The sequence below is a fragment of the Muntiacus reevesi genome, chromosome 21, assembly GCF_963930625.1.
Source record: "Muntiacus reevesi chromosome 21, mMunRee1.1, whole genome shotgun sequence".
In the NCBI taxonomy this organism is placed as follows: domain Eukaryota; kingdom Metazoa; phylum Chordata; class Mammalia; order Artiodactyla; family Cervidae; genus Muntiacus; species Muntiacus reevesi.
In genome coordinates, this window is record NC_089269.1 from 14554249 (window position 1) to 14570131 (window position 15883).

Here is a 15883-nt window from a genome sequence, read left to right on the forward strand (position 1 = left end):
ATATACTTGATTTCTAGGACTCATGTGAGTAAATTGCTTTGAACAAAGCCTAGCATGTGGTAAATGCTCAATGGATTTTTAACCATCTTTTCCTTTGCTACCTTATTCTATCATATTTATTTTCTAGTGTAGTTTCCTTTCCTTCTTCTTTCTCTCATCTCCTGCTCATTCTTGGTTGGTGCCCAAAATGCACATTTCAGTTTAGCAGTATGTTTATCAAGAGGAGAAAAAATCTGAATCAATTATGCAAATAGCACACATATATAACTGGCTTTTCATAAAGTTTCCAATCCTCCTCTGTTTGCAGCGCCATCATAAGCATACAGGCACTAGAGTCAGAAATAATGTAGCATGTATTGATGTACATCACTCACTACCCAGCCTATAAATTCTTGGTATCTTTTGTTCCGTGTTTTCCTTAATACTGGGTTTCTCCCGCAGGGACAAACCTCATAGGCCATTGTGAAAAATAAAAGGATAAAATTCTCAGAGCGGTGTCTGGCAAATAGAAAACTATGAAGTAAACATAATTTTTCAGACAACTCTGCCCTCTCTCTATGTAATAAACCAGACATAGAAAAGTTCCCAATTCATAACACCTATGATGAAATCATTACAAGGATGATAGTAGTAAGTTTATGTGTAAGTCTGTAAGTCCCTCTGTCTCCTGGTTACCAGTTTGCATTAAGAAATGCAGCCCTGTGATCAAGCCAAAGACATTCACCAGAGCAGGGGCACAGCTCCTGCTGCTCCTCATACGATTCCTCAGCTATGATTACACAAAATCAGGGACAGCATGACTGATAACACTGCTTGTCATTTTTTTCAGAAAATGAAAAAGTGGGGCTTATAGACTACTTAATCATTTGTAAGTCTTTATAAGGTACTTCATCTACTGAAAAAAGATATAATCTTGGAAAGATATTCTGGAAAATAAGCTTTATTCACTTCCAAGTAACTTTGATTAATATAACATACTAACTACATTCAATGAATACTGATATATATATTCCTTTTAATGAAAATAAGATAATGAAGGTACAAGCATAATCTTAGTTTAAAAGACAGATTCTCAGAAATGGCATGACAAGAACTTCAGAAACAATAAAACCACAGGCTATATACAAACAAATCTAAAGAAACAAAAAACCTGTTAAACAAAGAAAGATTAAACTCTTACAGGAAGTTTTATTTGAAAATAAAAATTTAATAGGTGACTGTTGAATAATTCCTGACATAAAGGTCAAACTCAAATAGCATTATTCTAATGATTCTAAAAACAAAACAATTTTGGGTCAACTTCTCCTTTCAGATTTAAATTTGTAAATACAACAGAAAAAAGCAATATAGAACAGTATCAGGGAGAATGCCATGAATGAGAAAAATATAATTTCTAAGAAAAAGAAGAAAAGCTAACCCAAGTATATCTAGAAACATCTGACTGCCTCCATTGTTTAAGATTTATTTAAACAGACAAAATCAAGATAAAAAGCATCACAAATCGCCCTTTTATTTTAGCTTGAAATAAAAAATGTAGAAATAAACTGAATGTGAAAATGACACAAAATATATCAAAACATGTAAAAAGTCAAACACAACCATAGCTAAAATAATGTCAATACCCGAAAAACTGTACTTAGTAAATTATATATCCTTATAAGCCTTTCAAAAGCAACTACACTCTGCTAACAAAAATCTAATTATAATGTATCTTTTTGAAAAGTTCAAAAGATACATACTACTTTAAAAGATTCATATTTTCTAATGAACACCAAATGGTATCTGTAAAATTGACTTATGCTATATGCTATGATAATCTAAAGCTGTTTACATACAAATATTCAATGAGGTTACCAAATTTAACATATACACAGAAAACATTTATTTTTAAAGAAAATATTTATATGGGCACTATTCTAATATTACTATATATAAACAATATATTAAAGAAAAATGACTAATTTAGAAGAGAGCATTTTCAGATATCATTCCACTGATTACCAGTTTTAACTGTATTTTAATCTTTTCCATAGGATTTAAGTTTCATGCTAAAATTCATACTTAAAACACTGAACAATACTGTTCTTTTAACTATTATAATACACCCTAAAAACCCAACAGAATAACAATTTTGAAAGATATTTAAACTTACCCCATTTAATGGATATGTTTTCCATCCTAGCTCTCCCAGCACAGTTGTTGTATCAAGCAACACAACTGGAATCAAATAAACAACAAAAAAAAAACTTGCATGAACTTCTTAATTGATGTAAATAGAAACTAGTTATTTAAATCACTAATGTCAACTACCTTTACTATTAGTCTTTGAATTAACTTTAATAAGTTGCATGACTTATGTAAAATTATTTAGAAATACTAAAGCTTAATATATAATAATAATAGTGAAAGTGAAAGTGAAAGTCATTCAGTTGTGTCTGACTCTTTGCAACCCCAGGGACTCTACAATCCATGGAATTCTCCAGGCCAGAATACTGGGGTGGGTAGCCTTTCCCTTCTCCAGGGGATCTTCCCAACCCAGGGATCAAACCCAGGTCTCCCGCATTGCTGGTGGATTCTTTACCAGCTGAGCTACAAGGTAAATATAAAATGAATGTGTAAATATAAAATAAATATAAAATTAATGTACATTAATTTTAAAATAAGAAATGTGGGTTTAACAACACTAAAAGAAATGAAATAACAGAACTAACACAGTCATTTTTAGTAAAAATGATAAATGTTGGAAGAGGTAAGTAAGAGAATACAACCACCAGATGACCCATAAGCAGGACCTGACTGATGGATGGGAGGCTCTTGAGCTCCTCGCCTGTCCTTAGAGTGTACACTCTGCCTATCATTCCCGCAGCTGCAGCTGTTCTAAGGGCAGAGCCTTGAGAGGTAAGGTGCTGTTGAAACCATCTGTATTGTACGTATGACTGAATCCTGTTGAGACCTCTAGGACTCTGGTGGTCAAGTGTAGAGGCCTACTTATTTGGCAGCTGCACAAGACAAGTCCTGTACATACAAGACTACTTATTAAACCTGCCACCTACCAGTCTGGAGTGATCTGCTCCTTCCTTTGCTCTGTCCTTGCCCCATGTGAGTATGGGGCCACTTTGCAGACCAACAGTGAAATGTTTTCCCTCTCATTTATAAAAATAGCCATTTTTTTTTTTTTTACCATATTAAAGAAAGAAAAATTTTAAAGCAGGTCTGTATATTTTCTTTCTGTGTTATTAAATGACCTTGTATATTACTGGCAACACATTTTGAATAAACTCATATCTTTAAAGCATAGGTTACATTATGACTGTATGCACTAGTATACTTAATGCTAAAGGAAGTAAAAGCCAAAACAAAAACACACACATTATTCCCTGACCAAAAGTAACTCATAATCTGGTTGGGAAGACATACAAACAAATAATCAGGACATAGTCTCTTAAATTCTAAAATTGTAGACTACACAATAGCTTAACAATTAAACTAGGCTAAGGCTGAACGGACATGAGAATTGGACCATAAAGAAGGCTGAGCACCCAAGAATTGATGCTTTCAAACTGTGGTGCTGGAGAAGACCCTTGAGAGTCGCTTGGATTGCACAGAGATCAAACTAATCAATCCTAAAGGAAGTCAACTCTGAATATTCATTGAAAGGACTGGTGCTAAAGCTGAAGCTCCAATACTTTGGCCACTTGATGCAAAGAGTTGATTCACTGGAAAAGACACTGATGCTGGGAAAGAGTGAGGGTGGGAGGAGAAGGGGACAACGGAGGATGAGATGGTTGGATGGCATCATCAACACAATAGGTATGAGTTTGAGCAAACTCTGGGAGATAGTGAAGGACAGGGAAGCCAGGCATGCTGCAGTCCATGGGGTTTCAGAGTCAGACATGACTTAGCAGCTGAACAACAACTGCAAAAAGGCTGGCATGGAGGTGTGAGATGATTTCATAAAGGAAATGCAATTTGGCCTGGGCTAGGATGAAGGGATCTTTAATCATATGTGCTGAGAAACAAATTTATTTTAGAATACCTTCTATAAAGTCACTGAGCTATAACTAAACTAGTTCTCAGTTGCTGGAGTGGGAAGTAGGAGTGGAAAATATTTAGGGGAATTAAGAGAACAAAAATGAGGCTAGAAAGATAAATGGAGATCAACTGGGGACTATTTTGGTAGTGTTTTCACCAAGTTAATGTGTTCAGTTCAGTCACTCAGTTGTGCCCGACTTTTTGCGGCCCCATGGACTGCAGCACGCCAGGCTTCCCTGTCCATCACCAATGCCTGGAGCGTGCTCAAACTCATGTCCACTGAGTCAGTAATACCATCCAACCATCTCATCCTTTGTTGTCCCCTTCTCCTCCTGCCTTCAGTCTTTCCCAACATCAGGGTCTTTTCCAATGAGTCAGTTCTTCACATCAGGTGGCCAAAATATTGGGAGTTTCAGCTTCACATACGACCCATATTTTTAACTTCTACCTCCAAATCTCCAGTAAGGTCATGAACCAAACTATAAGAAACAATGCTTTGGTATCTCATCTCAAGTTTTATTTGATCTAGCTAAGAAAGTGGAGGGTTTTTGGTAGTTTAAAAAAGTGCCATTGGAAATGTTATCTGGCATCTGTTGTTTGGTGTTTATGGTAAGGATTCTGTGATTTTTGTTTTTTATTTGAATGACTGAGATATACTTTATTGATTTTTACTATGAAACCCCGCTTAAAGTTCTGGGATAAACTCTATATGCTCATTGAAGAAGAGTCTTCTAATACATTCACTAAGCATATATTTGTAAAACTGAGCTGAAATGATTTAATTAATTTTAATTATGCAAAATTGTCAAATACTTTAAAATGTGGAGAAAACAGTACAATGAACCCTCATTGTATTAATTACCCTACCTCAATTGTTACAAACTTATAGCCAATCTTATTTCATCTATACTTGCACACCTATTCTTACTGTAAGATTTCTTTGAAGTAAATTCTAGTAATCATCTAATTTCATCTGTAAAAATGTTAGTATGTATATCTAAGATAAAGATTCCTCTTAATATAATATCTCAATCATTGCTATAAATGGTATATATTAATTAATATCATCAAATATCCAGTCAGTGTTCAATATTCCTATGGTCCCAACTTATTTTAGCAGAAAGTCAAGATCTACATAAGTCTATACACTACAATGAGGTCTTGTTCTCTTCATTTTTTTAAAAAATTTTATAGGTCCCCACTTTTTTCTTTTTTTTTAAGTTAGATTTTTTGAGGTATGATTTACTTACAATAAAATTCAGCCTATTTAAATGAGCATTTCTAGGAATTGTGACAAATTCCGATATCATGTAACTATCACTATAATCAAGCTACAGAATATTTCCATCACCACCAAAATTTCCCCTGTGATCCTTTATGGTAAATCCAGTCCCCTCAATAATCCCCAGAAACCATTAATCTGACTTCTGTCCCTTGATTTTAACTTTCCCATAATGTTGAATGACTGAAATCTTACAGTATGATGTTTTCTGAGCCTGTTTTCTTTCACTTAGCATAACACATTTGAGATTCATTTATGTCGCTGTGTGTATCAATATATACAACTGAATACTCAGTCCCTTTTTATTGCTGAAAAGTATTATATAGAATGGAACTCCCTAGCTGATGGATTTTCATGTACAAATTTTTATACAAACCGAAGTTTTAATTTCTCCATAGTAAATAGCAATTACATAAAGAATGTTTTATTTTTAAGAAACTGTCAAACTGGATTCCAAAATGGCTGTGTAGTTTTACATTCCCTTTAGTAGAATGTATGATTTTCCAATTGTTCTACATCTTCACTAGAAGATGTACTATTCAGTTTTCTTTTTTTAAGGCATTCTAACAGATGTACAATAGCATCTCATTGTTTTAACTAGTCAGTTATCTTTTTCACTACATGAAATAAAATTTACTAGAAAAAAATTTGACCCACAAAAGTAGTTTTACCACACATTCTAGATTTTCCTTTTTGTGAGAAATCACTGAACATAATTCCCCATTCTCTGTTTTCTTTAAATTGGTAGATATATTAAGCGGCTTGACCAGATCAAGGTTCCATTTAATTTATTTTTTATTTTTTTTTTGTAAAATTACTTCATGGGTAGTGTTTTATAGTCCTTACACCAAATCAAGGAATATATCAGTCTTTACTAGGGACATGTAAAAAGGACTCAAGAATCAATTGGCATAAACTTCCACTGACTAAAAATAGATAATTTGAACATACACAAGATTAATGACTATAAGGTATTGAAACACTTCGAATATGCTTAAATCCATGTATTCCTAATGATAAAATATACCTACTAATGTATTTTGCAGCACACTAGGAAGGCATTATTTTAAAAACTGTTCAAAAAAACTAAAAAGAATAAAATACTTATTTTGTTTTTTATATATGAACTATTTCTAAATAAAGAAATAGTTAAAGAAGGAACATTCCTCTTATTGAAATATTTGAGTTAATAAATGAAGAAGGAATGACCAAATTAGGCTACAACATTTTCTATCCTTAATGAATTAATATATTTAGCTAATGACTTCCAATGCTGCTAATATAATGTAAAGATATAAAAGAATACATAAAGGGCTAGAGCCTTTAAAAAGGCTTTCTTTATAGCTCCATTTACACCATATTAACATATAATTCTAACAAGCCTACAAGTAAAAGAAAATACAAATGCGCACACACACACACACACACACACACACACACACACACAAACATGCAAATTCCCAAAATGATACTTGACGGCATTTGGGTTCATTCAGTGTAAAAATAATAATCTCACATATTAGAGAAAAAAGCTGAAGTCATAATAAATATTCAAACTCCAAGCTTAAGTTATCAAATGAATATAATTTTGCTTTTGGTATATACATGTTAGCTCAGTGGTAGAGAATCCACCTGCCGATACAGGAGATGCAAGTTCAGTCCCTGGGTGGGGAAGATCCTCTGGAGGAGGAAATGGCAACCCGCTCCTGTATTCTTGCCTGGGAAATGCCACAGACAGAGGCGACTAGCAGACTATAATCCATGGAGTCACAAAAGAGCCAGACACAACTTAGCGAACAAACAACCATATACTATAGAAAAGAATTCAGAAATGTGTAATAGCAGAATCTACTTTGGGGCACTCAAAAATGTAATGCTACTCATTTAACACAGTTATATTTTGGAATACATCGTTCATGTCTGACTCTTTGTGACACCATAGACTGGAGCCTAGCAGGCTCCTCTGTCCATGGGATTTTCCAGGCAAGAATACTCGAGTGAGTTGCCATTTCCTACTCTAGGGGACCTTGCGTGGATTGAACCCGTGTCTCCTGTGTCTCCTGCGTTGCAGCAGATTCTTTACCACTAAGCTACCCGGAAGTTCATTCTTTCCCTAGCAGGCTGATTAAGTAATGATACTAATTCAGCCAGACAGGCTTCCCAGTTGGTGCTAGGGATAAAGAACCTACCTCCCACTGCAGGAGACATAAGAGACATGGGTTTGATCCGTGGGTCAGGAAGATCCTCTGGAGAACGGCATGGTAACCCACTCCAGTATTCTTGCCTTGAAAATCCCATGAACAGAAGAGCCTGGTAGGCTCCAGGTCATGGGGTCGCAGAGAGTTGAATACGACTGAAGTGACTTAGCAAGCATACATACAGGAAGGATGGTTTATGTGTTTCCTTCTTCAAGGAATCTCACATTGCCCTATAAATTCTTTTTTTTTTTTTTTTTTTTTTAATGCTCAAGTTACAGGTGAGGAAACTAAGGCTCAGAGAGCTTACGTATTTTCCCTAGGATCACAAAGTGATTCCAACCAAGGAAATTCATGCTGGAATAAGGAAGGAAGGAAGTGAAAGTCATTCAGCCCTGTCCAACTCTTTGCGACCCCATGGACTACACAGTCCACGGAATTCTCCAGGCCAGAATACTGGAGTGGGTAACCATTCCCTTCTCCAGGGATTCTTCCCAGAGTAGGGATCAAACCCAAATCTCCCGCATTGTGGGTGGATTCTTTACCAGCTGAGCCACAAGTGAAGCCCAAGAATACTGAAGTAGGTAGCCTACCCCTCTCCAGTCGATCTTCCCCACCCAGGAGTCAAACCAGGGTCTCCTGAATTGCAGGCAGATTCTTGACCAGACCAACTAAGCTATCAGGGAAGTGGATGCACAACTCCTTTAAAAATTTAAAGTGTTATATTCCTTCCTTTTAAGTTTGAATATAAAACTTCATTATTTGTTTTTTTATTTTTGTAGATGCAGAGAAAAATCACCATTTACTTTCCTGATTCCAAATCTAGATAAGTTTATATTCTACTTTTCTCATCAATGGGTTCCACAGATGCTTTATTGGTATCATGACATTTAAATCAGGGAGTTTATTGGAGTACAGAGTTTAAAACTCCCTAATATTGAAGTCTACCAATGAAAATTTCTTTTGCATAGACTGTCAAAATAATTAATTGATTAACTGAGGTAATTATCTTTTAAAATATATTTGGGCTGCTCAATTCTTAATATGTTTATAATTTGTAAGGTGAAGTATAATCATTTCAAAATAAACAAAAAAAGAAAATCTGTACATATCTACAACTGTGAAGATCCTTAAGAGCACCTTTTTTGTTTAATAGTAGATTCATGAAACAAGATTTACGTAACTGGTTTACCTTCCTCATTAAACTGCAATCATACCTTCTAAAAATTCATAAGAACAGCAAAATTTCAAATTTGCATTCTTGACAGGTGAAGGATGCATTAATATCAAAATAAAACCAAGGATTTATTTTTATTTTTAACACCATTACATGTGACATATGTTTAAATTTTATCAGTTGCTTCATAGAAAAAAACCCCACAAACTCAGATTTTTCAGGCATACTAATTACATTGGACCCAGCAAGGTGAGAGCTCCTCCTGCTGGCTTTAAATAAAAGTTATCTAGTCCTTACTAGAGTTCAAAAATACTGTAAACTAAGGGAGGAAAAGAACACCATCTCAATATTAATTTCAGTAAAACTCAATGCTCTATTATTTTTAATTTATCAGCAAGATTTTAAATATGGCAAGATTAACACCAGTGATTTGTTTAGGGGTTACACATGAAAATATAACTATTTATTCATATCATAATAAATGAGAAATAGGATAAATTAACAATACATAAAAGTAGTAGGTTAGGGTTATCAAACTAAAGTTTTAAAATGTTTACTTCATTTAATAAGCAACATAATGCATAGAATAGGTTAAACTATGCACAATTTCCCTATCAACTTTCAGAAATAAATCTCTAGCATATCTTTCTCTGAAAATATCTCTTAATTTATTAGTGTTCCCTTTACTCATTCTTTGGAAGTTACAAGAAAATGTTATTGTAGTTCAAAGAAGATACCAAATGACAAAGACAAGGTTGATAGCACTGGATTGAATGTGAGAGTAATAAGTACCCAACATTAAGAAGTTCAATGTCAATTTCTTTCCTTTGAATAATTTATTGAGTATTTATATTCTTTTCAGTAAATTTAAGATATATTGCTTTAAAAACATTTAGAAAGATGGCAACAATGACCTATATTCAAGACAGCAAAAGAGACACAGATGTAAAGAACAGTCTTTTGGACTCTGTGGGAAAAGGTGAGGGTGGGATGGTTCGAAAGAACAGCATTGAAACATGTACATGATCATATGTGAAACAGAGCGCCAGTCCAGGTTCGATACATGAGATGGAGTGCTCAGGGCAGGTGCACTGGGATAACCCTGAGGGAGGGGAAAGGGAGGGAGGTGGGAGGTGGGCTCAGGATGGAGAACCTGTGGCTAACTCATGTCAATGTACGGCAAAAACCATTACAATATTGTAATTAGCCTCCAATTAAAATAAACAAACTAATTTTAAAAAGCTATTTTTTAAAAACAATTAGCATATAGGTTTACAGTATATAATAGAAGATCATCTTCATTCCAACTGCACAATAAAAAAAGATGAGATTTTATTGAATACAGCATTTTGAAAAATTAATAAGAGATCAATCAACCCACTAAGAAAGTAGTTATTCTTTCAGGATAGTTTTGCTATAAAAATTCAAGTTAATGGCATGTGAATCGAGTCCAAAAATTTATCAATATTTTTAAATATTTAGATAGCAGTAAACACTGCTGAATTTTTTCCAACAGACTTCTTACAAAGACCCATAAAGATAAAGTCACTTAGTAACGAGTTAGTAGAGATTTTAGTTAGTTCCAATTCCATTGACTATTAACACATTTACCACCTCCCATAACATAGGTAAAATAAGGGAACACTTCTGACATCATGACCAGATATAAAACAATCACAGAATAATTTGAATTATAGGCACAGATATATAAGCACATAGGTATCTATATCTATTAATATCCACCTATCTATAAACAGCAGTATTCTACTTCAATATCTACCTGTTTAAATCCTATTTTAAACTGGCATTTAGGTTACCATATTAACTAATGTTTTGACATAACTGTATGTGTTTGATTGGCAAAAATCAGTTTTATCTTTCAGATACTATGGGTTTTTACCCTCACAGAGAGTCAGAATCAATATTTAACTTCTAAAAATAAATCAAACACAGATTGCTTTAAGTAAACATAGGATTATTATGTTTACCCTTTAGTATGTCCCTCTGAATATTGACATTTTCCAAGGAAACTCATTCCTTCTTAAATATATTAATAACAAAGTACTTTTATCTAGAAACTGAGATCAATACTTGTTCATTAAGAATACTAACAGCATTTTGTTTTGTCACAGCTTTACTATTTTTCTTGTTGCTTGTTTGTTTTTAATACAGGTGCTGTTCATGGTTATTTTGTCTACCCTAGGTGAGAGTTTGGAAATCGTACTTGAAAAATAAGGTAATATGACCACAGAGACTTTAAATAACTTTCTCAAGATTAGAGAATAAAATCAGTCTAGAACAAGTGAACTCACAACCTTCAGCTTTCTACTCTAATAGAAAATAATCTTTTTTTTCCCCCCAGAAAGCAGGTTTAAACATCTGTCTCTGTCCCGTCTTGAAAAAAAAAAAAAAAAAAATGACTGTTTTTTAGTTCTGATGGAAAAATAAGCTATAATAACCAGAAACTACCTTCCTTAATTATCACCTTAAACCAGAAAAGCAGGGGGTGGGGGGGGGTGTGGAATTCAAGCTGGTTTGTTTTTTAGAAGGCAAGTTATACCAATGAGTCCCTCCTATTTTACTCAAAAGAAACCTTATATGGTTATCCTGCTTGACATAGACGTTTACGCTTCAGTCCCATAATCATCTCTAAAGTCTGCCACTAGACAGGAGGGCTTACCACAGAGATGAAGGAGAACCACAGGCGGATCTAAACCCATCACAAGGTCACTGAGAGATTTTGGTCTGTTCCCTCTGGGCTCCTGAACAAGGTCTTTAAGACTGACCAATGAGTCACCTCAAGTCATGCTTTCCCCATAAATTGTTCAATTATCTACCGGCTTAAAGAAAAGAAAAAAGAAAGGAAATTTTGTATGTTACAAATTAATAGCAATACATAATACTTTCATTTTGACATCTTCAACTCTTTGAACTACAAAGAAACTAAGTATTGAAAACTTCATTTAGTAGAAGTATTATTTTCATCTGCTTCAAAGTTTTAATAGGTAGAAGAGACTACTTGGCTTTAGTCTTACATTTTCTAATCTTATATTTCATAAACATGATTTTTTTCATCTCTCACAGAAACTCACAACATAAACTCACTCAAAAACTCCACTTAGCTCAAACCACTGCACTTTCTCCGCATCACTTACACAGCATCAGAGCGGTTCTTGTGTTTCTAGTTCATTTCTTTCTCACACTTCTCACTTGTTTTCCATGGCTTTGAACATTTTCCTTTTTTTTAAAAATTAAAGTCAAGGTCTTAAAGGAGCTTAAATCTTTGTTTTTATAGCTCTGATAAAAGAGATTATGACCACTTATTTGGAAGTCTTTATCTACAATGTAATGTACATCTCAATGCAAAATCATTTCTATATAATGGAAGAAAAGTCTAAAAAAACCTATTGAAACCCTTACCTTAAAACCAAAGTGGCTCTGCATTGAGAAGGAAAAAAATGGTTTTTACTGGACTGTAAGAAAAACTTATGAGTGAAAAAGAATCTTTTCTTTTTTCCTCAAAAAATGGAAAGAAAAAAGAATTTTTCCTAGATTGTTTCTTTCTTCCATTACACTTACATAGACATGATAGAAAGTTTTACTTCCTTCTTTAGGACATGATAGTGAAAATATTGTACTTGATTTTATGTGATGATATTTTAATATTATTTCAACAAACATTAATTGAGTTTCTGCAATATTTAGACTTTACATTAACAAATGGAGGGTACAGAAAGTTTATAAGATACAATGTCTACCCTAAAGGAGTATTTGGTCTTATTTTTTCACTCCAGCTGTTAGATTTTTGTGTCAACTCGCATGCCATAGTTTATTCAAACATGTAAATAGTAAAACAGATTAAAACGCCCTTATTCAGAAGGTGCAGAAGAGGAAAGGCTGAAGCTATTTACTAGAATGTACAGAATTAAATTGCTTTTCTAAAAGGACAGACACCAAATAGAACATCAACATCACCATCAAAACTGTGGGTAATTGGACCACTTATCTCAGTTTCTAAAGAAGTGCCAAGGAATGAACAGACTGTAGAAAAGAATCCCAGTAGACAACAGGAAGAGAAATAACAATTTCCTACCTGAAGGGTACTCTTCTCCAAAGTAGTACCAAATACAAGAAATATCTGCTAAATTTTTCGGGAGAGACATAGTGTTTTACTTAGAGTGGGAGATTTTAAAAGTTGAACATCAGAAGCAAACATTTTCTAATCTAAGTTTTAATCATCACAAATAAATAAAAGTACCAGGTAAAAACAATAATCGTATTGCCAAATTTTCAAATATAAACTTTAAAAGGACAGCATTCTCATCTTCGTTCAACGAAATTATAGCCAAATAAAGAAGGGTTCCCTGTTTGCTCTGCTGGAAATGGATCTGCCTGCAATGCAGGAGACTCTGGTTAGATTTCTGGGTTGGGAAGATCCCCTGGAGAAGGGAATGGCTACCCACTCCAGTATTCCGGCCTGGAGAATTCCATGGACTGTATAGTCCACGGGGTTGCAAAGAGTCGAACACGACTGACTGACTTTCACTAAAGATATATTAAGTTACAAGTCAGTTCTGCCCACATAACACAAGCTCCTAAAAGGAAGGGTCTATCTACGTATGTGTATACATTTGTTGAATAAAATAAGTGAATGAATGAACAAACGAATGAGTGTGGACAAGAAACTCACACCCTGGGTAAAAATACTCTTAATTAAATACTGAAAAAGGTGTGTAGGATTAGTGGGAAGGCAGGCACTGCAGGAAATTTAAAGGCTACTGAACTTCAGATTGTATTGGGAAGGTCAAAGGTTATCTTATATGATCTCTCTCGGATGTGGTTAAGGACAAAATGAGTAGGTGTCTGTATGGAGCACAGAATGGATTGTGAGAAGATGTTTCCTGTACTTTTTGGAGTCCCTGCTCTGCTCTACCTGGCCCCTACATTTTCATCACAGAGTGCCCTCAGGCTGCACTCTGAATCCAAACCCTTGCATCTGTATCCATCTCTGACATTACAGTGTTCAAATCATCCTCCTCTATCTGCTGCCCCACTGAAAGCATTTATCATAGTGAGAAAACACCTTAACTAAAACAGCACATAGATGTGCTTGTGCTTGTTGCTCAGTCGTGTCCGACTCTGCGACCCCATGGACTGTAGCCCACCAGGCTTCTCTGTCCTTGAGATTCTCCAGGCAAGAATACTGGAGTGGATTGTCATTCCCTTCTCCAGAGGAACTGCTCGACCCAAGGATCGGACCCTGGTCTCCTGCATTGCAGGCAGATTCTTTACCATTTGAGCTACAAGGAGATCCTTAAAGATGTGCTTCTGAAAACTCATTTCCCCTTATCCCTTCCACCCTACTTATTTATTTATTCAGTTTAAATTTGAACTGATTACAGTACCTTTGGTGAGATTAACTTGAGTTTTTCTTCATGGTATATCTAAAATCACACTACATAAACAGTACCTCAAAGAAATATTCTGAAAGAGAATTCCTGAAACCCCAGTTTCTATCACTTACAAAGATATTATTCTCTGTTTAGAATATACCTTCTATCTACTTCCTGGGTTCTATACCTGGCTCTACTATTGTGTACTCTTAGTTAAATAAAAATTCTTATTCTACCAATTGCTGGGAGTTACTCTGCCTTAAATCAAGCAACTCTCTGAGCCTTAGAATCTGACTTTCAACACACTCTAATCTTGTTAGCTACTCTACTAGGATGGAATGTAAAGAAAGACAAAGTAAAATAAAAGTTGGTTCATTGTTTTGTGGGTGATGATTGTCTCTCCTGTGCCCTTTGAATTTAACTTATTAGTTGATCTACTCAAAGAGTGTTCAGAAAGGATGTAAGATGTAAGACAATGATTTTTTCCTTAGGTTTCCCCAGCCCTGTCTCCAGCTGATCCCAAAAATATTACTCTAGCTTCTTTAGTCTCTAAAAATGGTACAACTAAATTGTCCCTGTCTAAATCAGCTAAATTGTTTATGAACAATAACATTTCACAGTCAGTTGCTTACAAAACACGGTTGTCAGGTCATGAAACTTGATAATCTGTTCATATAATGACATACATTCTGAGGATATGCTACAAAAGAATAATTTGAATAAAAATGCAATTTTAACTCTTTTATCATAATTTCAACATCCTTGACTGCCCAAAGAATGTGTGTTATCTTCTGAATCATAAATTAAACTGTACTGAGGATATTGTTAAGTAACATTGCCTGTGGAACAGATTAGTCTATAACAAGAGAAATGGACAGTAAAAAGGTAAAGACAAAATATTAAGAAAACCAGTTGTCATATATTTACAAATTAAACAGCTATTTACATAATTATTTGATAAATAAAGTTACGCGAATTATGTAGGACAACTTCCTGCTAGAAACTATTGAGGAAATGACAGACCAAATGCGATGCCAGATTTAGAGGCTCATGAATGAACTGCAAGACAACTGATCTTCTGTGGCATATTTCTGTACTGCAGAGGAGTCAGGGTGAGGAATGGCTCATAAATGAAACATTTACAAATGTAACCCATGCCAAGAGCAGCATGGCTTCAGTATATAGAAAAGAATGACAGATGGAAGCTTTATTGTTAGCAGAAAAAATAAAAGAAAAAAAAAAAAACCCTGGCATTATAATCATCACCCCGTCGGGAGGCAAATCATTAAGTGCCATTGTTATAGTGTTTATCAACAGGATCCTGTGCAGTAAAGTAAATGCAATAGAAATGATAATGAAATTTTAACATTTAGGCAAATGGAGAATACTTTACTGAACATAGGTTTCCCAAGTATAATTAAGCAAAAGAAAGTATGCTTTCATAAGACATCTATCAGTTTCAATTTATTGTTTACTCAAGACACAAACTATGGTAAGAAATGTAAAATGTTGAGAAACTCTTAGTGAATTCATCAGAAACCAAGGACCATCTTCTGCATTCATGGCTGAGAAGCTCAATTTTTATTATTCTGAGTGATCATAGTTTAGAAGATTAAATCCTGCTAATCAGGCATACAGGAGACTAATTTATAAATGAGATGGACTATTTATTCACTAATGATTTGTCTCCTCAGGGAATCTCCATCTCTGCAGGTAAATATATCAAGAGATCAAATTGTAGATCAAAGATTCCTTGGAAAGTACTAAATTATCAGAAAAGAGTAACCCTGTTTTACCTTTTAAA

At 34.4% G+C, this 15883-nt stretch overlaps 1 protein-coding gene across 2 annotated transcripts in view; it reads right to left on the reverse strand.

Annotated features, from left to right (window-relative positions):
* EPHA6 (EPH receptor A6) overlaps window positions 1-15883 on the reverse strand; it is a 923948-nt gene that overhangs the window by 846118 nt on the left and 61947 nt on the right. For both annotated transcript variants that reach the window (XM_065913782.1, XM_065913783.1), the window contains exon 2: window positions 2153-2217. In XM_065913782.1, the coding sequence (XP_065769854.1) occupies window positions 2153-2217 (65 nt within the window). The remainder of the gene's footprint in view (window positions 1-2152; window positions 2218-15883) is intronic.